Source organism: Mercenaria mercenaria, chromosome 18, assembly GCF_021730395.1.
Source record: "Mercenaria mercenaria strain notata chromosome 18, MADL_Memer_1, whole genome shotgun sequence".
Taxonomy (NCBI): Eukaryota; Metazoa; Mollusca; class Bivalvia; order Venerida; family Veneridae; genus Mercenaria; species Mercenaria mercenaria.
In genome coordinates this window covers 39,792,320-39,816,597 of record NC_069378.1, presented here as the reverse complement: position 1 = coordinate 39,816,597, position 24,278 = coordinate 39,792,320, and the positions used below count along the sequence as shown (strand labels likewise).

General features: G+C 35.1%; 2 protein-coding genes and 1 long non-coding RNA gene across 3 annotated transcripts; 1 reads left to right on the top strand and 2 right to left on the bottom strand.

The window, feature by feature from the left end:
* Window positions 1-8,046: 8,046 nt before the first annotated feature.
* LOC123538572 (BTB and MATH domain-containing protein 38-like) lies at window positions 8,047-12,403 on the bottom strand. The gene is made up of 3 exons (XM_045322768.2): window positions 11,767-12,403; window positions 11,410-11,528; window positions 8,047-10,382 (listed from the first exon to the last, which is right to left on the bottom strand). The coding sequence occupies exons 1-3, from the start codon at window positions 12,009-12,011 to the stop codon at window positions 9,934-9,936; spliced, it is 813 nt and encodes a 270-aa protein (XP_045178703.1). The 5' UTR covers window positions 12,012-12,403; the 3' UTR covers window positions 8,047-9,933.
* Window positions 12,404-14,622: 2,219 nt separating this feature from the next.
* On the top strand, window positions 14,623-17,009 carry LOC123538913 (uncharacterized). The gene is made up of 2 exons (XR_008368269.1): window positions 14,623-14,854; window positions 15,235-17,009. It is a non-coding gene; the product is annotated as an uncharacterized LOC123538913 (long non-coding RNA).
* Window positions 17,010-22,051: 5,042 nt separating this feature from the next.
* On the bottom strand, window positions 22,052-23,526 carry LOC123538132 (neurotensin receptor type 1-like). Its single transcript, XM_045322098.2, has one exon. The coding sequence runs from the start codon at window positions 23,443-23,445 to the stop codon at window positions 22,234-22,236; it is 1,212 nt and encodes a 403-aa protein (XP_045178033.1). The 5' UTR covers window positions 23,446-23,526; the 3' UTR covers window positions 22,052-22,233.
* Window positions 23,527-24,278: the final 752 nt, after the last annotated feature.

The following is a 24,278-nucleotide window of genomic DNA, read 5'->3' as shown; positions in this document are numbered from 1 at the left end:
TGACATTTGATCTCCAAGTGTGACCTTGACCTTTGAGCTAAGGTTCTGGGTTTTCACATGACATGTTGTCTGATTATGGGGAACGACCTGTTCATGCCATGTTAACATTTAACTGCCAAGTGTGGCCTTTAAGCTAGGGGTCTGAAAGTTATGCACGACACATAATCTTATCATGAGTTTGACCTTCATGTGTGACCTTGACCTGTGAGCTAGGGGTCCAGGTTTTGAGTGTGACAAGTTGTCTTACCATGGGAAACATTTTGTGCTAAGTAATATATAAACCCTTTGATGAATAACAAAGTTATAGACTAGACATGGAATTGCTGACAGACAGATGTATGGACGGATGGATGAACAGAAAAACCGTCTTATAGTCTCAAAAACTGGTTTTCAACTATAGGGGACTAATAAACAATATATACACTTTTAGGGTACAATGACAGAAGAAGCTTACAGCAGATATAACATCAGGCACCAGGTCTACCAGTCCTTCAAGGCAGATAAAATACCCATCAGGCACCAAGTCTACCAGACATTCAAGTAATAAGTTAATCGTCCCGGTCTCTTTTCTGTCATGGCAGTGTTTATTTTGACTCTGAAAAATAAATATGCTGGGAATCAAATACTGTAATAAAATCCATTCGGCTAATACATCATGTACAGGAAGAGAGACAACTCTTACAGAGGCAGAGATGCTATGCAGAAACATGTATCTCCCCTGGACTCTAGTCGTGTTCTCAAGAACTGTGAAATTTGACCTAATATTGTGTGTATATCTGTGGTGACTGTTTTCTGTCCGATATACAGAAAGAAAATACTAAATTTCATTTCTTTGCATTGGAACACAGGAAAAATTAGTTAGCTATCCGCTTTACCCTAAAATGCACTTACTGGTACTGATGATAAACCCGGACAGATGATAAAGTCGAACACCTTGGAAATATTCGATTGCAATCGGTTATTTATAAAATTGAACACACCATCTAATAGTTTCCACTTACAACACCAACTGGTGTAAACAAAAACAAAATTGGTAAATATTCTGTATATGAATTCTGCGCCAGACCATTTAATTATTTAAAGATCTGTGACTCGACCATACCAACAACAGCTTTGCATGTTTTTCTTGGTTCTCAACACAACATGAAAAGACAAAAAAATATAAAGACGATAAATCATATTGTAAAACTAGTAACAAAAGGAACTGAAGACACACTGAAGAAGCAAATGGCGTTGATATAAAAGGGGCTGTAATTACGTATTACAGAACTTCCATAATGGAAGTGGCTATTCTTACGGCTCCTCGAAGGCTATTCTGTAGTGATAGTAGGTTTATCTACATCTACATCTACATGATTCTTCCAACAATCATTAACGATTATGACTGGAAGGCGCTTGTCTGGGCAGTGTTAAAAATGAGAAAACTCATTAGGTGCAAAGAATTAAAATTACTACAGGTGCTAAGTTAAAAACAAAGTGAAGAAAGTTACTGCAGATGGTACAGTAGCCAGCCGCTCAGCAAATATTGAGGAAGGCCATTCCATAGTCTGATTGTACGGGGGAAGAAGGAGTTCATGAGGTATTGAGTACGGGACTGTGGAATTAGGTAGTTCAGGTTTCTGGTCGGAGTTAGATGGTTATAAGTCACTTCCAACACCCTTGCTGTTGGTTTAACCCTTTAGCGACGTTGTTGAGTGTCCGCCTACAGATCTCGAGGTCCGGGGTTCGAGCTCCAGTAGGGTCCTTGGTATTTTCTCTCCCAGGGTTTACTTTAATTCTTACGGCTCTCCCATAATAATAGTGAAAAGCCCGCAGGTGGTTATTCCAACGACAGTTTTGTGTTACACATCGTACAGAATTCATTCTACTGATATAATTTCACCCAACCAAAACAAAAAAAAAGGCCCAATAAACACTGTCAATAAACACCACTAAAACCATGATCCTCAAGCAAGTTGTTAATCCAATAAACACCATCAAAACCGTGTTCCAATTTCACATGCAAATGAGCTAATGGATCGCTAATTAACATAAATGTGTCATTTAACAACATGCTACTGGAGCGCACAATAGATCGCTCAATGGAACGCATAATAGATCGTATAATGGAACGCATAATAGATCGTATAATGGATCGTATAATGGATCGCTTAATGGAACGCATATATAATAGATCGCTTAATAAATCACTCAATGGAATACGTTTCATCAAACTGATAAATTCCTAACTACAGGCTGTATTTAATTGAAAACCTGACGCATTCAGTTTTGGCAAATCGTTTATGTGACTGGGTATAGCCTGGATTTGCAGAGATATGCAGTAACTGTTGAAAAGGTTTTTCTGTTAAAATTATTCAAACATTAATTTGTTAGATAATGTATATAGCAATCATTCAACATTCCCATGATCATTTGGATGCAGTTTTATAGAAATCATTTGATAAATCATGCAGCTTACAGAAATTCCATCTTAAATTTTGTGAAATATGGCTAGACAAAGAGAAACATATATTTATTAACTAGTTTCAATATAAGAAAGTAATATACAGGCCATTTGAATTAGCATTTCAAAAACTATTGTGTTATGCATTTGATAAATCTTTGAATTTTAACATACAATGAAATCTGTAAAGAATCGCAATGTAAACATGCATTTATTCATACTGAATTGTAATTACATGTATTAAGAAAATACCTTTAGTTGTAAATCATAGAAATTAAATGAAATAACAACCACCATTTTCTCTTCAGTAAATCCACATGTCCAACCCATACACTTACAACCTACAAAATGCACTAATTACCGTCCCTCTATATACCTTAGATGAGATTACATAACATAACCATAGTAACTAGAAGATCTGCTGTTAGGGTACATTGGATGGATTAAAACCATATGTCTCCTGATAAAAGAGGAGAAAGCCTTCTGAATGGCTCTGTAAAGTTAATAACTCGCTCCAAAATCGCGATCCATTTAATGGAACACGTTCCGTTAGCGATCCATTGCAACCATTTCTTGATTGTTTCAATGGATCACTAATGGAACACACTAGCAAACACCAAAAAAGTGGTTTTGATAGTGTTTTTAAGGTGTTTTTATAGTGTTTATTAGAAAAAAATTTTGTTTGGGAACTTCTTCACTTTTCCGACATGTTTGCATCAATTCAGACCTGACATTTTATTTGTAACACAATGACAGTTGAATGACTTTAGTACAATGTATTGTAATATAAAACTGCCGTAGGAATAGCCGCCTGCGGGCATATCACTATTCTTACGGGAGAGCCGTAAGAATAGGTTGGTTGGGTCTTGGCCGGTCTGTGTATCTGTGGGGTTTTGGTGGAGCTTAATCTGTCAGTTAAGACGTCTTTAAATTTCTGCAGTGAGTGCGGGTGTTTTCTGGGCTCTACTGGATCTGCGCGGATGCATGGGCTGGTCTTGATTCGCCATGTTTGTGGGGTCGTTGGGTCGGTTTTCTTGTGACAGGGCTCATGCATGCTACTTTGAGTTTATGTTGATCACATTCCTGTTGTTAGTAAATGTTACTAATGTTTAGATGGTTCGTGATATTTGTTTGCTGAACAGTTTTGGCTGTTAATTTGACATGTATATGCATTTATCTGTAATGCTGATGCCCTTAAAGGGCCAAGATTTGAAATAAAACTTGAAAACTTGAAACTTGAAACTTGGTTGCGAGGATATTGCTACGGGACCGTAAGAATAGCCACTTCAAACAAATGTGGATGTACGTACACGTATTGAGTGTACAATAAATACTGACTAAAGGTTAGGGTTTTTTAAAACAAAGAGCTAGAGATCTATAAAAATAAATTTTATACTTCTTTGTTCAAAATAGGTTTAATAGTGTACATTCAATGCGCGCGTGGACACTCAATGCGGGGGAATGGTCACTGCTTCAACAACTTCCTTCTTGTTGGACTTTGATCCAGGTCTGTCAACCTCTCTCAGAATATAGGGCCTACGTCATTCCAGCCTTGTACCAGGACCAGATGGACCAGGTTTGCTTTGTTGTCTTTAGGGAAGGCCTTGCATTTACCACGTTGTCCTGTCGATCTTTTCTAGGGTAGAAACCCTTTGGAGTCATGTCGAGGAGCGGGAAATTTTCTGTGAGACATTTTGCCTGCACGACGGAAAAGAGTGTTCCAATCAAGAGTGTGTTCTCTCAGGATGAGAACATTGATATCATTGTAATCAAATATTTTACTTAATATGCCTAATATACACATATATAGGCTTATTAAGTAAAATATTTGATTGTGTGCCTAGCACTTGTGCATATTTCCGGGGATTATCAAGAGTTGAAATTGTATGATAAAGTGCAACCGTACTTTGATAATACATGTATAACTTATATAAAGACAAATATTTTCATTGAAAATGCACATTGCACATTTTTAGCTCGACTGTTCGAAGAATAGTCTAGCTATTCTACTCACCCTGGCGTCGGCGTCACACCTTGGTTAAGTTTTTGCATGCAAGTACATACAGCTATCATTTAAAGGCATATATCTTTGAAACTTATTGTTTCTTTTATAGGTCAATTACCAACCTCACTGGGTCAAGTCCCATAACTCTGACATGTATTTTGAGCAAATTATGTCCCCTTTTGGACTTAGAAAATTCTGGTTAAAGTTTTACATGCAAGTTACTATCTCCAAAACTAATGCAGATATTGAATTGAAACTTCACATGTGTCTTTGGGGTTATAAAACTAGTTGATAGCAGTAAGTCCCATAACTCTGACCTTCATTTTGGCCAAATTATGCCCCCTTTTTGACTTAGAAAATTCTGGTTAAAGTTTTGCGTGCAAGTACATACAGTAATACTAAAAGGCATATAGATTTGAAACTTACTTTTTCTTTTTCTAGATCAATTACCAACCTCACTGGGTCAAGTCCCATAACTCTGACATGTATTTTGAGCAAATTATGCCCCCTTTTGGACTTAGAAAATTCTGGTTAAAGTTTTACATGCAAGTTACTATCTCCAAAACTAATGCAGATATTGAATTGAAACTTCACATGTGTCTTCAAGGTTAAAAAACTAGTTGACAGCAGCAAGTCCCATAACTCTGACATTCATTTTGGCTAAATTATGCCCCCTTTTGGTCTTATAAAATCCTGGTTAAAGTTTTGCGTGCAAGTACATACAGCTATTACTAAAAGGCATATAGATTTGAAACTTAATTTTTTCTTTTTCTAGGTCAATTACCAACCTCACTGGGTCAAGTCCCATAACTCTGACATGTATTTTGAGAAAATTATGTCCCCTTTTGGACTTAGAAAATCCTGGTTAAAGTTTTGCGTGCAAGTACATACAGCTACTACTAAAAGGCATATAGCTTTGAAACTTATTGTTTCTTTTTATAGGTCAATTACCAACCTCACTGGGTCAAGTCCCATAACTCTGACATGTATTTTGAGCAAATTATGCCCCCTTTTGGACTTAGAAAATTCTGGTTAAAGTTTTACATGCAAGTTACTATCTCCAAAACTAATGCAGATATTGAATTGAAACTTCACATGTGTCTTTGGGGTTATAAAACTAGTTGATAGCAGTAAGTCCCATAACTCTGACCTTCATTTTGGCCAAATTATGCCCCCTTTTTGACTTAGAAAATTCTGTTTAAAGTTTTGCGTGCAAGTACATACAGTAATACTAAAAGGCATATAGATTTGAAACTTACTTTTTCTTTTTCTAGATCAATTACCAACCTCACTGGGTCAAGTCCCATTACTTTGACATGTATTTTGAGCAAATTATGCCCCCTTTTGGACTTAGAAAATTCTGGTTAAAGTTTTACATGCAAGTTACTATCTCCAAAACTAATGCAGATATTGAATTGAAACTTCACATGTGTCTTCAGGGTTATAAAACTAGTTGATAGCAGCAAGTCCCATAACTCTGACATTCATTTTGGCTAAATTATGCCCCGTTTTGGTCTTATAAAATCCTGGTTAAAGTTTTGCGTGCAAGTACATACAGCTATTACTAAAAGGCATATAGATTTGAAACTTAATTTTTCCTTTTTCTAGGTCAATTACCAACCTCACTGGGTAAAGTCCCATAACTCTGACATGTATTTTGAGAAAATTATGTCCCCTTTTGGACTTAGAAAATCCTGGTTAAAGTTTTGCGTGCAAGTACATACAGCTACTACTAAAAGGCATATAGCTTTGAAACTTAATTTTTCCTTTTTCTAGGTCAATTACCAACCTCACTGGGTAAAGTCCCATAACTCTGACATGTATTTTGAGAAAATTATGTCCCCTTTTGGACTTAGAAAATCCTGGTTAAAGTTTTGCGTGCAAGTACATACAGCTACTACTAAAAGGCATATAGCTTTGAAACTTATTTTTTCTTTTTCTAGATCAATTACCAACCTCACTGGGCCAAGTACCATAACTCTGACATGTATTTTGGGCAATTTATGTCCCTTTTGAACTTAGAAAATTCTAGTTAATGTTTTACATGTAAGTTACTATCTCCAAAACTAATGCAGATATTGAATTGAAACTTAACATGTGTCTCTGGGGTTATAAAACTAGTTGATAGCAGCAAGGCCCATAACTCTGATATGAATTTTGGTCAAATTATGTCCCCTTCTGAACTTAAAACTCTTTTGATATTTAACCTTTTTGGGTAATATTTTCCTGCTTCTGGGATAACAATATTTCGAATAGTCGAGCTTGGCTGTCTTACGGACAGCTCTTGTTTTTTTTTTGTTTGTTTTTCTTTTCAGAAAATATGATCCCTAGTATAAAAAATGCTAGAATTTCAACAAAACAAATATAAAACAAAAATTATTTTTGTGACAGTTTAATAGGTATATAACTTATTTATGAGTATTAGAAGCCACTATATCAAATTATCAGTTATTATAATCATGAAATTGCATTTGAAATAAGGCAAACTCTCTAGAATTTTGTCCGATGTCCTTTGCATTTACAAGTACGGCATAACATATGAATTATATCATCAGTCTTTAATCGCTTTCTCTTAAAGCAAACCCATTCAACGATCTCATGACTTTTGCGTTTGACGATACCCTTAAAAGGTTTTTCCTTGCATGACACGTCTAAACTCACTGGCCTCCGGCAGGTCCGCAAAGTGACCTGAAGCATATATCTACAACAGACTTTATTTTCCTTTTTGGTCGCGGATACCCAGACCAGTTACGGTCGCTACGTACCGGACTGTTGCATGTATATCGGTGTTTGCAACGTGTGGTCGGGACCAGCAATCGGCCTTAATTCTGCTAGTCTCGGCACTGATCTATCTAGATATTGCTTTGGCATTCTCTTTTAAACGCGCAGAGGTGGAAGGTGACTAAGCGTTTCGATGTTGCATTTGCCGTCCATCTATACTCTCGTGGTCATAAGCTTAATGATATTTGCAGTTTGACTTTAACTTAACAGCATTCAGTAAAACGATCGCTCAAAGTGTCAACCTGTCGGGGCATAAGCGTATCAATCCAAACTGAACTATACTGTTCTCAGGGACGCGACTGCGTTTGGGCGATTAAAAGGGTCAGTATCTGATCTCGTCGAGGACAAATCTACTTCAAAGCTGATAAGTTATCCCGCCTGGGCCTGTTCCTATCCAAATTACTAGTATTTATGTTCGAGCTCATGTAGGCAGCCTTGTATAAAGTTCGACAATTGTTGTCATCATCATCCTCGTTAGCAACGGAATGGTAGCCTTTAGGCGACTCACTGCCTTCACCACTGCCCGAAAAAGCAGCTTTGTAGTTCGCCTGCGTTTATGGCGAGACAGTCCAGTAACAGATTCCGCAATCTGGGTGACCAGCGGAGCGTTATGAACGATGTCACATCAATGACTAATATACCTAACTGATATACGTGTGCTAGTCCATTGCCTTGCTAGCGATAAAAACGGGCGATTAGCGTCGCTGTGTCAGCGGTGATCTTGCAGGCGACAATAATGGTATTACATGTACTGAAAGATTTTGTCTACGTATTCGATCAAGTGAGTTTTTGATAGATTTTGTGATCGTATTCTTTTCGACAAACTTATGGATTCTGAATGATGTATTTTCAGTATTTTCATATCACGCAAAGTAGCACAAACCATATTTGTGTGAGTTTGTAATTGCTTGCATTTCGTTTCACCATTCACCAAAATACAAACTAAATGAACAAAAATGAATATGTCTAAAATTTGTGATAGTCTCAATCTCAGTAAATGTAAATTTATGGAAATTTAATAGGTGGATAAGTATAATCAAATTGCACACAATCAGTTTGTGTAAATGTAAATATTGTATGGTCTTGCACTATTCAATATTGTTTGATTTATTCATTTTTTATTGTTGTTTACAAACTTGTGCCAGCTTGATGTCTCTCTGTATATATGTTATATATGCTGCATGCTTCCTTATGTGGAGAAAAACATGTTTTTAAATCTTTCTGTGTGATAGATAGGTAGATTTTTTTAATTTATATAAGAGGTTACAAACAAGTCAACAAAGAATCTTCCGATTATGTTACATTGGATTGCAATGTCTTTTGTTTCAGCAAGGTTAAACTGACACGCTTAGTGGACGATTCACAAACAGTTTGGACAGTCTGATGGACAATTTCGGTCGTCTTCCAGAAAAATCAGTCATCAGTAGTTTCCAGAAATTGACACACTAAATTATTGCTGTCAGTAACTTGGAGAAAGTTGCCATTACTATCGAGGTTTACATGAACGTCATTCTGAGTGTGAACACTATTAGATTTCTGGATTTCAATACTTGCAGCGGTATCTATAATATTTAACTGACTGAAGATGACCGCAGTAAGATCATTTCATATTGAATTAACTCCAGGTCGAATAATATAGAAGACTATTCAACATTTGATCTGTATGGAGTTTTTCACTTGATGCATAAATTTTCTTCATCAGTAGCATAACAGACAGACTGAAATGATGCATTACAGTCTTTCGTAAGAAACTATACAGACAGGTAGAACTATATACTGTATCAGGTGCGTCTTGGTGTCGTTGAGATTTGAGAAGTACTTGTCTTGTCTTTCAACACATGATACTCAACTGACAAATTTACATATTTTTCATGCGCTAAGTTATGTGAAATCGTGACACCTTAGCTGTTGTTTCTGTGACGCTTCTCAAACAATTCAGTGCCTTAACTGTAACACAGGTAAAAGAAATATCTTCGTTTTCGAATGAGTTTTTATTGGATTTATTTTTCATCCTCTGAAAGAAATAAACTCTTCGCAATTTAATCATATAGAACGGCATGGCGATTTGAAAATTGTTTTTCAAATCAAAGCACTAAATGTGGGATAACTTAACGAAAACAATATGCCCAAATGCTTTGTTCATTTCTCAGCCAGGTAAGTAACTGTAGATATTTGTGTTCATGCTAGTGTTCAAAGATTACCTTTGGACCAAGAATCTGCTGTGTGCTTGCCAGCTGGAACCAGATCCTCGAAGTCCATTCAGTGGCTAGACATTAACTTCTGGACATTCTCTAAACACTCAAAAAGTATATAAAATCATATTGAAATACATGCAGTACGACATTGTAATCTAAGTCTTGAGAGTCATTCAGCAGTTTCACAATTAAAGACCTTTGTCTTTCACAGTTGATCACTTACAGTGATCTGCTTTTCCACGCGTATATATGTCTACGAAGGAAAATTAATAAATAAATTACATTGCTATATGTAAAACTCAGATCTTTTAAGGTATAAAAGTGATTCGTGCGCTATCATTCAAAGCAACTGAAATCACATTTAATATATTTCTACGTTTCTAACCTGCCTACTGAAAACATAGTTGTGCCTAAACAGTTGCAACAAACATAACAACAAGATAATGATATTCAGTTAAAATATCTTCGGAAACACTACATTATTTGTCTTTTGTATAATGTGAATTGTCTCAAAAATATTTTAGTTCCGACTGCGCATGTTTCCCAATACTGGCGTAACACTTAGTGCAAACGCTTTCTCCATTTCTCTCCCCTTTATGGTACAAACTACAATGGTTTTGTATTTCCTTCACTTTTGTCCGAACAGCCTTCCCAGACTGCTCCAGTAATTTTAAACGGCGTATGAATACACTTGTTGTCGTTACAGAAGGCAAGTCCCAGAATTCACGAACGTTCTCAAGCAAACTGGACGGCGTTTTCGCTGCAGTTTCGAACGTGGACTTTTGCAAGTTTTCAAGCCCGTATTTTTCTGATATATTCATGTAGCGAACTATTTTCTCTGGATGTAATGCTGGGGCAGTATCCTCAATGTCCTTTATCAGGAACTCCTCACATTTCTCGACGAGTCTTCTAACTTGGAATTCATCCGCGAGTGGCAGCACTACTTCCACATTGTCCTCTAAAAGAAAAGAAGTGCCTAATATTTATAATATTGAATCAAACATGTGAAAGAAAGACACATTCTACACTAAATACCGTCTTAGACATTGATAGCATGTTATCATGTCATTATCAGTTACTATTCGTTCTCGATAAGTTGAAGAACTCTAAAAGAATATTACAATTTTGGCAAATATAATTATGCATACGTCTGTGATAAAAGTATTAAATCGCAAGATAATAGTATAAATTACACGTAAATTCCAGCTAAATGGATTCTGTTGGTGACAATTGAAAGTACCAATAAAGATTATATTATAAGCCGCTGTTGTAAAGCTGCATTACTTATTTTGATTTAGCCAACACCCTGCTCCTAGTAACAGGATTAACTAGGTAAACAATCTCATAGGGTAATGAATAAGTGAGGTATTTTCCCTGGCCTCCAATTGAAGTACTGAGTCTGAACTTTCTAATAACAATTAGTTACCGCTTTGTAAAAAATGTATTTAAATAAAAAAAATCAGTTAATGTCTCAAATAGATTATCAAAGCTATGAGGAAACTGATGGACTGAGGTGGTACTTAATGAAATAAGACATGCGGGTTCTTTATAAAAAAAATCTACATGATTTTAAACAAGTAATTCGATTTTTTTTAAAGATATTTTTATTGACTTTGACATTTCCGAAATGTAGCCTTTTGAAAGGCTTAAATTGTTAGATGTCAGTATAGAATTACATTAAAGGTTAATCAAATGAAAATAACGAGTAACATGAAAATCGTTTTCTGCTGAATTATGCCTAGCAGGAGTCCTCCCTTACATCGCATAATTTCGACAGTTTGACTGGGATTTTACGTAAACTAAAAGTATTTAAAGGTAAAGATTCAGTTTAATGTCAAGGATATAATTTCTTTCAGGATTTTTTTAGTCAGGAATATAAAGATTTTATTAGCACTGCGGCAAGAACATTTTGTGAACAAATCATAGAATATAATTATTAATCAGAAAAAGATAAAGATGCAACAAGAATAGGAAAAGGTAATAACCTGTTATTGGAGCTAGGATGTCTGGGTAGATACAATTCAAGAACTGAACCATGTGTGTGTACTTCTTTCCTGGCAGTGGCAGTTCAACAGTGTCCTCTGCGTCCTTTATTGCAAACAGGCTGCCAAATATAAAATGATACATAAATATCATGTTCTCTAGCTTATTGAATGTTACTTCCATCAAAAGAGAAAATCTAAATAATTTGTTCTAGTTACAAGATTCTTCGAATCCATTTTTCCTTCACTCGGACCGGGCAGCAGATATAGCGCTGAAGTAACGACGTGGCATTAAAAATGAACATTACAAGAAAATACTGAACTACTAGAATAGCAATAGAAGCCTTTGCTGAATGTTACCTTTTCATAATCGGCGAAACTAGTGATAATACAACACGAGACACATATAAAGGTTTCCTTTCCACAATCAATCGAAGATCCGACGTGTCGTTAGAATATTTGAAATGATGATCAGAATGGTTTCCCGCATCTTCAGTTGCCATTTTCGCCAGGGATTTCTCTCCATCAGCAATGGCTATATCAGAATCCTCAAGTAAATCTTCGTTCGAAGTATCAGCAATGGCTTCTTCAACAGAACCACTCATTTCTATATTATTACGAATGTTAGAACTATGAAAAATTGAAATTATTTTGAAATATCTTCGGAAGTGAACAAACTGCAATATTAGACGTGTACATCTTTTTATACCTCAATAAATCCAGTTGAAGTTTATACATCGCTCTCAAGTGATAATGTCCATAGTATGAGTATTTGCTAATGTCCAGAGAAACGATTTTATTGTTTATATCTATTTATTTAACATGTTAAAGTAGCACTACAGTACAAATATACGAATGCAAACATTACATCCGTTCTTTTTTTCATTTTTTCTTCTTTTTTTTCTAAAGAAAGATATATATCCCTGCATTAAAAGATTCAGTTAACATGAACGACCGATCCAAGGGTATTCTGATTTTGTTTTTAAAGATTGAGAAACAATTTGACAAAATAGCTACCGGAACGGTTTCAGTATTCGGACATAAACAAAAGAGGATATTGTTTGTTGCGGACTGTATCTCCAAATCATCGATAGATAGTGCGACGTTAAATGTACAAAGACTCCTTAATCTATGGTGACCTAATGTGCCATCTCCTCGGGTTTTCGTCGTGAAAGAAATACAAGAATAAATATATGGGAAATAATGTTGTTTTTTTTAAATAAGGGGGGAAGAGTTTGATACACACACAAATTAAAAAAAAATCAGAGACAACTTACAAAACATCGAAATGAAATGCAAAACAAATGAAAATATCCTACATGAAATAAAAGCAGTTATAGGATGGCAGGTCGGGTGAGAGACATCCGCAAATATAATGTTCTAGTGCATATGTAAATGTTTTTAACTATGTAAGCTTATGTAATATACATATCATATTAACATTCAGTTAAACGAATAGAAATGTTAAATAAAAATGACTCGATCAGCTTTTATTTGCTAGAGAGTCAATATATTTTTTGCAACATTTGTGACCTTATAGTTGTGAAAATAAAGAACCGCTGTAACAGGCCAATGATTCATACGTACATGTTCATACGGGACCCTTCTGCTCAAAATGCACTTAGATGACCCTTAATTGACAGTATGAAGTGCAGCAATCAATTTTAAAATAGACCAAGCGCCATGGAATTCCTTGATGTAACAATTTTTTATTTGAATTTTGTAGTTTAAAAATAATGTCAAAATATAATATAAACGAATCTGAAACTTCAATTAGGGTCTGAAATTACACTAAATAATTTTTTTGGAAAAAATGATATTGTGTTTTTTCGTTTTTGTTTCTATTACATAGCTATATACATAATGCAATGATGTCTTTCATTTTGTGTCATAGTTTGACTTTTGTTTACTGCTTAATGCATAAATGTTTGCTGTTCATTATATGACAATAAAAATTATTTGAAACAAGAGACATGTTACGTCAAGGAAACTGATGTTACACCAAGGAGTGATTTTGTTACAGTAAGGAAAATCAACATATTTGATATGATTGAACATTTTAACAAACTGTAAAAGATTAACTAAAGCAAATAAAAACAATTCTATACTACTCAAAATACACAACAACTGAATATTGTCTTAACAGTATCCATAAAATAAACATGTGTCAGCATTTTAGGTCTGCCTGTTACATGAAAGAAACCATTGTGCTACAGCAAGGAAATCTAGTTAATTTATTTCAAGAATTTGAACCTAATCACGACTTGTACTTAAACTTAATGTTTTGCTGAGCTTAACTGTACTATGGATCGGAAACAAATGTATTGAACTGAGTCCTTACGTTCGTTTGAGTCACTCTTGGAGTGTATGTTGCATCTAGGAATTACCTATGTTACAGAAAGGAAATATTTCAGGATTAAAACTTTTCATACACATTTTTTCTTTTAGAAAAAAGATAAATAAAAATTTGGTATCTATGTTCTGAAAGAAGATGAAAAATAATTGAATAGAGTTTAAGAAATAAATAGTAACTGTCAATATGGATGCTTTCCATTATGAAAATATTGATATTGATCAACAGTGTGAAAAATAGATCATCCATAATTTGTCATCAAGTTTGTACTTGTTTTTTGTGTCCAGGAATGCTTACACAGCCGACAAAAGCTATGACATTGTGCAAATGATACCAATTCTGGTCTTTCAACTTTTTTTAGCTAACAGAAACAGTTTTCACTGATTCTACCGTTTTGACTCATACACTCTACAAATACACTGGATAAACATGCCTCTGTTACAAGACTGACATTAAAATTTACAATAACATGTTTTCCGACATAATACTCAATAGGTACACTGACATGTTTATCTATTACTTCATATATCTTCTCAATATTTACGTCACCTTTTATATTTTCATCACTTTTCTCAGTCCTATAAGCTGTCTGGCATTTAAAAAAAATAATTTAGGGACAACGGAAAGATGCTAATGCTGACACTTCTATCAACTTTACTGAATATTTCCTTCTACTTAGGGTAAATATTTTTAATGAAACATGCACAATTCAATATTGTCCATACCACACAAAAGAAATTTTCCTGTTGTCTACGCGAAATTAAACATAATTTCACCGGGACAGGATTTTCAATGATTTTGTTACAAAAAAAAATATATTGACTCTAGAACGAGTTACGTGAAACGGTTACGAATTACGATAAACGGGTTTTAGAACCAGTATGATTTATTTTTAAGTTTGGAAAAATACCTATCAATTTGAAATAGTAAAACGATTCTATATTACAACATATGATAATAGGTTTTAAACTTTCAAACGAATTTAATGTTATGTAAACAAACTGCATATTAAGGCTACCGAAACAAGGACGTTTATAAACTAGAAAACAGAGAAAGATGGTAAAACCGAAACAAGACCATACGAAGTACATGTAGGTAAGTTACTTAAAAAGTTGATATTTAATTACAGTATTTTACTTGCTCACTATTTCAAGATTTGTGTCATACTGTTCTCAGATACCTACAGCCGTTGAAGACAAACCAAGCATAGTTTAATACATTTATTTAGATATTAGGAAATCAGGAAAAATAAGACAAATAAGTCTGCAAAACATTTAAAATACTTAGTAAGGAAATCAAAGTGAAAGTAGATAACAAACTTCCAAAGAGACGAATACAGTAATATTTGTTATTACTTTTCATGTATTATATATAATGTTTCTCGGACATTTCCGAAATATCACAGGAGACGGTATTTCATTTGATCACAGTCTACTTCGTTACACGAACACGTGTTTCATTTTGGTGGTTTTCAGGTGTCAAAGGCCAACTGTTAGCTATATGATGAAGATACCCATCCTTTTCGTGTTCTAGCAACCTGGAAATCCTTAAACATGGCTTTGATTAATTGCGGCATTCCAGATTTCGACTGTTTAGGCTTGCATGAAACAAAATCTTGTGAAGAAATGGCATTTAATTCAGATTCAGGAGAAACAGTAGATGACGATATTAGTCCAGAAAGTGATACTACAGAAGAATACAGTTCCAGTGATGATATGATAGGTTCTAACAATTGGTCTGATGAATCATTGGAAGTTGACTTCAGCAATAACGCTGGAGTTGATTCTACTGAACAACCTTACAATACACCTGTAACATTTCCTGGTACAGTTTTTTCGAGACGAATTCAATATGTGAATATAACTATGAACAATTGGAATCCGTTGAAACCAGGTTAAGCGCAAATAATGTTGAGTCAAATGTTTCACCGGTTTTCTCAAATATACCAAATTTACCCACGGCAGGACTGTTTGGTCACCCTTCAGCAAACTCCTTGCATTCAGCAACAAAGTATCCGCCAAACTCATTTTATCAAAGTAGTAGTTTCTCGGCAACAAACTTACCAAATTTTACTGAAATGAATTCTGAAAGTTCAAGCAATAGTCTTATTGATAATGCAAGTGCTGAAGGGAATTCAATGTATACCAAAGAACACTCTATGCCAATACTTGAAGTTATCACGGAACGCTTTGAATCTCTTTTTACGACAGATGCAGCGGAAAAGGAAACTGGAGGTAGTATTAGAACTAGAAATAATAAAACATCCTTAAAAAGTAAAAGGACTAGAAGAAAATCGAAACAATGAAACTGAAATAGAACTTAAAGAGAAATTCGACAATTTTCTGCAGGTCTGGTTCAATGACATGATGAAATGAAAACTTTAATTTTGCTTTAATTTTCTCTAGGTGTCAGTAAAAAAGCTATTAGTGAGTTATTCATTCCGTCTTGGGCATGGAAAAGTTGATGAAATCACGTAACAGAAAAACGAAATGCAATTCACTGTTTGCATTACCGTAATGAAATCATACAGCAAAATAAAAAAAGACACTCTCAGCTACATCTGCTTCAGTTAAGGGACTTCCTTTGTGCAATACTACCTCTTCATTAGTCGACCACCGGACATTGGTCGGCTTCATAAGCTCCAGGATTTTGTCAATGTTGATACAATCTATAAATAGGCAAAGCTGTAAAACAGTTTAGAAAAATGTTCTTTTCAGTAGGAATCATTTATAGTTAATTGTTTATGTATATATTTATACTGCCACCTAGATACTCTCTGGATCAACGCAAACTATGACCGGAATATTCACGAAAAAAAAAAAAACGGTTTCAGAACGAGGTCTGGAACGTGTTGCATGATACCAATACATTTCATACATTTCCTTCGTTCCTTCTTTTTTCATATAAATGATTATATCTACGGACATTATTTTCAGTAATTTACAACATTTCATTGATTGGACAACCATAGTCAATTAGTATTGTGTGTCTACTAAAACAGCATTAGACCACTTTTTTGCCTGACGTCCAACATTCACTGTGAGCTTTATTTTCCAATTCTATAAAGGAGATCTTTCAGATTTGTAACTTGACCCTGATTCAATTCAATTCTCACAGCTTTGATTTCATGTTTTTACAGTCGTTTGCACATGTTTAGTTTCGTGATTTCTACCCAGGTGCCCGCTCGTGATGAAATAGTGCACAGAGGGACACCTGGAGTCTTCCTCCACCATTAAAGCTGGAAAGTCGCCATATGACCTATCATGTGTCGGTGCGACGTTAAATTCCCCCCCCCCCTAAAAAAATATCATAAAGTAGTCCATAGCAACCGATAGTTGTGTTACCATTATAAGCTAATGTTGGCAGTCATTAAGATATGAGACTGTCAAAGCATGGACATGTGACGCACGGATGTACCTTTTACATAACATTTACATGTAAGCCTTTAATATTTTGGTTGCATTCTAAAGGACTTTCAATGCAAGTATGAGCTTTCTTATGACCAAAGTGGATGCTTGATCGTCGATAATTTATTATGCAAGTAATTTCAATTTTAGTAATTAGAAAGCTTAAATTTGAGTATAAGGCTGGGAACACATATAGGCTTTTGTCGTCTGCATATTTCAAATGCATCAGTTTATAATCCCTCCTCCGACAGCGTTGCTGCTGTCCGTACGTCAAAATCTTGTGTGTCTAACTCCTGCCACATCATTAGCCTGATTTGCTTCAAACTTTCACAGACAAACAACTTACATTTGAAGATGACCATTATGGAAGGGCTTTTTCCGTGACTGTTCTTACCACAGTTATGGCCCTTTGATAGTTTTACTACATAAAATATAGAGAAATATCTTGTATGCCCAAGTCCTCCCACACTATTGGCCTGATATGCTTCAAACTTTCGCACACAAGCATGCTGTGCAGATCACGAGAAAGGAATGGTTTTTACTGTGACTATATTTACCACAGTTATATGGCCGTTTGATAGTTTTTGCTATATGGAAAAAAGAGAGAAAGGTATAGTGTGTCCAACTCATCCCACACTATAAGACTGATTTGCTTTAAACTTTCATAAATGAACAAGCTTGATGTGTAGATCAACATAGAGAAAATATTTTTTCTGTAAATATTTTTATTGCAGTTATGACCATTTGATAGTTTTGGCTATATAGAGGATGACACAGTATGTGGGGGCATCCATGTAGTAGGGAAAAACACAACAATAAAACGTTTGTTGATTTTTTATCCTGGCATAATAACCTAGCAAAGGTTGTGGACCTCACCATTATCCATAAAGTATTGCCGATAATCCTCTGAATAGTTTAGGAATATTGCCTCTGAAAACAAAACTAAGATGCAGGAATGGAAATATTTATTTCACACACAACGGTGACAAAAATATTACATCAAACATCAGAAACTAATGCAATGAAAACATGTGATAAATTGTTTTGTTTCTGCATTTTACAGCATATTTGTTTGTGAAGCATTGTTGTTTACTAAAAAAAGTCAGACAAGATTTAAGACTGCAATGCCTTCAGCTACGTAACATATTACAAGTAGTTATATTGTTTAGTTAATCAATGTCTTCATCTAGGTAATATATATATGAGGTAATTACACCTTAACAGGGGGTTAATGCCTTCATGTACGTAATATATTAAACCCACAATAAATGTCCGAAACAAGGTTTATATTTCCCAAAAACAAGCCTGTCTCGTCAAATATATATCAATAACTGCGAAAAAAATGTAATTAATTAAATAATTTTAATTGAGGTTATAATGTCAAATTATTCAGCCTGTTGCTTACATCAAAAATGACCTTTCCCACGAGGGCCATTTACCTGTAAGTAAGGAGTTTCTATTAAGAAAACTGTAGGGTGCTTGATGTTTCTTTATGTGCATTAATATAACCGCTAACCATGCAATCACATGCGGTCTACCTATTGTATATTCAATGTCCAATAAATGTGTGTAAAGCCTTTGCCGAAAGGTCATAAAATGTAAATAAACTGTTAAACTTACTGGTCGACAGAAACTGAAAACTTTGACGCTTATGGTTAGTTTGTTTGTTTGTTTGTTTTGGGTTTAACGCCATTTTTCAACAGTATTTCAGTTATGTACCGGCGGGCAGTTAACCTAACCAGTATTCCTGGATTCTGTACCAGTACAAACCTGTTCTCCGCAAGTAACTGCCAACTTCCCTACATGAATTATCAGAGGTGGGGACGAATGATTTCAGACACAATGTCTTTTATCAAATCGTCACGGAGAACATACGCCCCGCCCGATGATAGAACTCGCGACCGCGCAATCCGTAGACCAACGCTCTCCCTACTGAACTAAGCGGGCGGGTCCTGCTTCTGGTTAGTCTCATCTATGTGCAGAACATAAAATAATTATCTTCAATAGTCATAGTTTCAGTGTAAATACCTGAGGATCGACAATGTCTTTTGGTCTAACTTGAAATCTTTATTTAGGTCTAATAAAACTAGTACCGGATTTTCTAAAAACTTCATTGCGGCTTTAAAAATATTACATTGTTTAATTGAGGGTTAATGTAACATAATACTGGTAATTACAGACCAACGCTTTCATCTGCACATCATATAACAATTACATTGTTTAGTTCATGGCTAATGATTTCGTCAAATGAACATGTATCAAAAGTTTATGCAATGCTGCCATTCTAGTAATTCCTGTAGATTATATGTTATCACAGTACTATTTTAGACCGAATTACTTATAAGCGTAGTTTAAATTTAGAAATATGCGCACGCCGAATGCATAGGTTGTGCTGAAATCATTGGAGATAAACGGTGATTTTAGATGAAAATTATTTTTTTCAAATTGAGATGTGTAAGCGTTAGGTGTTTAATCTTTGCGAGATGAATTATATTATAAACTCATATTATATATTTGATTATTATCCCCCGCCGATGAAATCGGGAGGGGGGTATTGAAATGGCGTTGTCCGTCCGTCAGTCAGTCCGTCCGTCCGTCCGCAGTCATTTCTCAGTAACTGCTTGGTAGAATTTCATGAAACTTGAAATAAACATGAACCAACATACTGCGATGATGCCCGTCAAGTTTTTTTTTTGATTGGTCAATTTCCCTCAGAGTTATTGCCCTTGATTTAATAAAAAATGTCCGTCTGCAGCCATTTCTCAGTAACTAACGGGTAGAATTTCATCAAATTTGAAATAGACATGAATCAAGATACTGCGCTGATGCCCGTCAAGTTTTTTTTTTGATTGGTAAATTTCCCTCAGAGTTATTGCCCTTGATTTAATGAAAAATGTCCGTCTGCAGCCATTTCTCAGTAACTAGCAGGTAGAATTTCATCAAACTTGAAATAGACATGAACCAAGATACTGCGAGGATGCCATTCAAGTTTTTTTTCGATTGGTCAATTTTCCATATAGTTATTGCCCGTTAATTGTTTAAAAATCCACAGATCTGTACATAACAAACCAACCAATTGGAAGAATATCATTAAACGTCTTTCATTCTTTTCCATGAACATTTATTATAAACATGTGATGCTGTGTACCTACACCTGGTCACCACCTTACCTTGGTCACCCCCCTCCCCCTCACCCCACAATTTTTTTTATTTTTTTTTCATTTTTCGTTTTCTATCATTTTTTTATAATCAACATGTAAACTGTTGTATCCTCACCCCACCCCCCACCCAAACAAACCATTCATTTTCTTTTAATTTGATTTTGACTAATGAAATTATTTGCTTCTTGGTAACATTCTTAACTTTTTGCTGGATATATTTTTTTGCCATTCCTCAACTCTGACCCTTTCGGCGGGGGATTCCAATTCATCGAATTTGCTTGTTTAATAAATATTTTTTCATATTTTTAACTGCAGTGATAAAATGAGGTGAATCTGATAAACATTAAACTGGAACAATATTTTTTGCATTCCTATTGACGACCATACGAGTAATCATATTAAATTATGATTATTATTTATAATGATAAATTATTTAACAATGTTTATAACAATCTTACAAGATTAAATGTTGTACAAGTATGTTTTAACGAGAGGCTGGTATTAATCAGCTTACAGAAGATCTGATATGTTATAATACTTGATCTTTTAAAAAAGTTTTACCAGATACACATTAGAGGTGTTTTGGCTTTTCAGTTTCAGGATTTACTGCAATTTTATTTCTGTATACTGGAACTGCTTCAATATTTACTCATATCTCTATTACCTTTAATATCTTACAAATCAGCAGTAACATTTTGGTTTTTTAAACAGATTTGAACTAGAAACGCAATATATTCTCTCTTTGAAAGTTAACTGGATCACGTTGATACGGTGAATTTATACAAAGGGAAATATTTGAATTCAAAACAGCTTTCTTCGTAATAGAAAGCCGCAAGTATACAAGTTCGCAGAGTTAATTATCTATTTTAAGGTTAATTTAACGTGTATATGTATGACGTACGTCAATCTTAAGTTTCTTTCAGTTCAGTAAAAGGGGCCTTCGTGGCCGAGTGGTTAAGGTCGCTGACTTCAAATCACTTGCCCCTCATCGAGCCTCACTCGGGGTGTTGAACTCTTCATGTGAGGAAGCCATCCAGCAGGCTTACGGAAGGTCGGTGGTTCTACCCAGGTGCCCGCTCGTGATGAAATAATGCACGGAGGGGCACCTGGGGTCTTCCTCCACCATTAAAGCTGGAAAGTCGCCATATGACCTATCATGTGTCGGTGCGACGTTAAATCCAACAAAAAAATCAGTTCAGTAAAACTACATTTTGTGTAATTCCAAACTAGATGTCATGAAGTATATTTAGCGCCCTCGTGGCAGAATGGTTAAGTTTCGAATAAATTGCTCCTCTCTGATGTAGGTTAGAAACTTCGCCGACTTACGGAAGGTCGGTGGTTCTATTAAGGTACCCATGATCGTCTTACACGTGCATTCATCGACTGGTCATCAACTAAGCTTGAATCCATTGATTTATCACCGATTACGCCTGAATTCACTGGTTGACCAACGACTACGTATGTATTCACTAATTGGTTACTGAGTACACCTGCATGTACTAATTGGTTATTGAGTACGCCTGCATGTACTAATTGGTTATTGAGTACGCCTGCATGTACTACTTGGTCATCAAGTACGCCTGCATGCCTAATTGGTCACCGAGTCGCCTTTGTGCACGAATGATCACCGAATACATCTGCATACACTGGTCACCAAGACAAATGAATGCACTGACTAGTCTTCGAATCTGTATAGCCGCCGAGTACAGCTAAGTGCACGGGCTGGTAAAATCCCCAATTGGCTAAACGTTGCGAAACATGTTTCAGGTATGTTTGTTTTATACAAGCATTTCAAAATAAATCATGACATGCAAAAAGATGGCATCAGTGACGTCACGAAAATCAGATATCAAATTGATATTCTAGCACATCTTTTCAACAGAAACATGATCAGCATAGTTTAAATCTAATGAAACGTTTCGTGGTTTCCTGTAGTAGATTTGAATTTTGATAACATTTCCTTTCTGAAACTTTCCTTGCTTTTTCGACAGCGGAGAACGTGAAATAACGTCTCTTTAAAGTTGTATCCTTTAAGCACGTACAAAAAGAAATTGCAACTGAACGTTGTGTAGTACCACAAAAGTGTGAGTTCTTGAAGGAAGAAAAAACGTGGAGTGATAGTGACAGTGTTTGATGTTGCAGAAACAATCAAATTGTGAAGTCTCATTATATGGGAGGGAAGGTTCAGTAATAAGAACATGGATGAAACAAGAAGTAATCTTTTTGTCACTCGTATTTGTGATCTGTGTCCGAAATGTCCAAAACCGTTTCGCTGAAGTGCGGAGGAATAAGGCTGTTGTGAAGATCTTTGTTCAAGATGCCGAGTTCTGATTCTTCTTTCGTTTGATTCCATTGAAGCACTGTTAGAAGATAAAGATCTCAAGGAAATACTTTCTTGTCTCTCTGGACTGTTGAAAACGGCTCTTACTATCAATGCATTTAGCACAGTAATTAGTATAAATGGAATAACCATTGTCAAAAAAGTATCTATCCACACTACAATGTTCAACAATTTATAATGCTCGGTTTTAAAGTTGCACTTCATAGAGCTATTCCATTGTTCCATTCCAGTTGTCCAGAAACTGAATTCATACATAATTAAAGCTGTTAATGTTAGAACTACTACAATGACCTTTTGCCGAAATGAGTTACATATGTATTTACATTTGAGTGGAAAATAAATAGCAACAAACCGTTCACATGTGAATCCTACTATAAACCAAACACTCAGAAAACTTGTCACATATGTAATGAATATCAGAAGTTGGCAAGCCAAGTCAACTGTAAGAAAAGCATGGCATTCTCCGTCTATCCAAGTTATCAGCAAACCAAACAAGAAAGTATTGTCCACTATAGCCAGAGCCGCCTGGAACACAGAACAAGGTGATTTTCTCATACGTTTTGACAAGAACACCATCAGTGACAGAGTGTTACCGACCAACCCGACTCCAGCTATCACAGGAATAACAACACTTCTCATAACTTGTGCTGCTTTGATCCATGTGGAATGGACATTCTCGGATATTTGGTGACCGTCAAAACTACTATTGACACTGATATTATCTATCATGTTAACTTCCATTATTTTTGTCCAATGGGATTTTGTTACTGCTTTCATTCAGCGGTAAAGTTGAATTTGTGTGGAACTTTCTTATTAACTTTAACTAAATTTATTCCATTATTTCACATAAATGGTATTCAGCATCAACTTCCAGTACGTAACATTTAATCTTTTTTGTCAGATAATAAGTTAAAAAATCTTTATGATACTCCTGTGCTATTGGAGAGCCACATCTGTCATAATAACTGCTGAAGGTACTTAAACAAGATACAGCACAGTCAAGCAGTAATATTGATTTAAGCTTCGGTACTAAAACCTTTTTCATTGCGTCATTGACACAGGTATTTATCATAATCGTTTTAGCATTACGAAAACTATTTGAAATTAGATGAAAGTGCCGAATGACGACATTTCAAAGATTTTTCAAGGAGAAGGTTGCAATAATATGCTAACAAATTTCAGTTCAGATGTTGTGTTTCAGGGCAAAATAAGTTTAAGGTTGAGTGCATTGATATATTCTATGAAGATATTCTATACATTAAAGTCCCGTTGTTTTTATCTAAATATTTATAAATTTTATAAAAAAAAAAATAAGTTGGTGCATGCATAATTATACTCGTTATATTACATATAGATCTTGATTTAGGAAGACAGCATCAGTGACTATTAGTGATTCACACGTCTAACAAAACTTGCTGCCAGTCTTTGAAATGATCCAACAAAATCGTGATAAATGTCATGATCACAACAATTCTAGATGAATGTCATGATGCCGCAATTAGAGATAAATGTCCCGACACTTCCAATTCTAGATAGTGTCATTATACTGTCTACACTAGATAAATCTCATGATACCACCAATTCTATATAAGATCATTCTGCTAGCAATT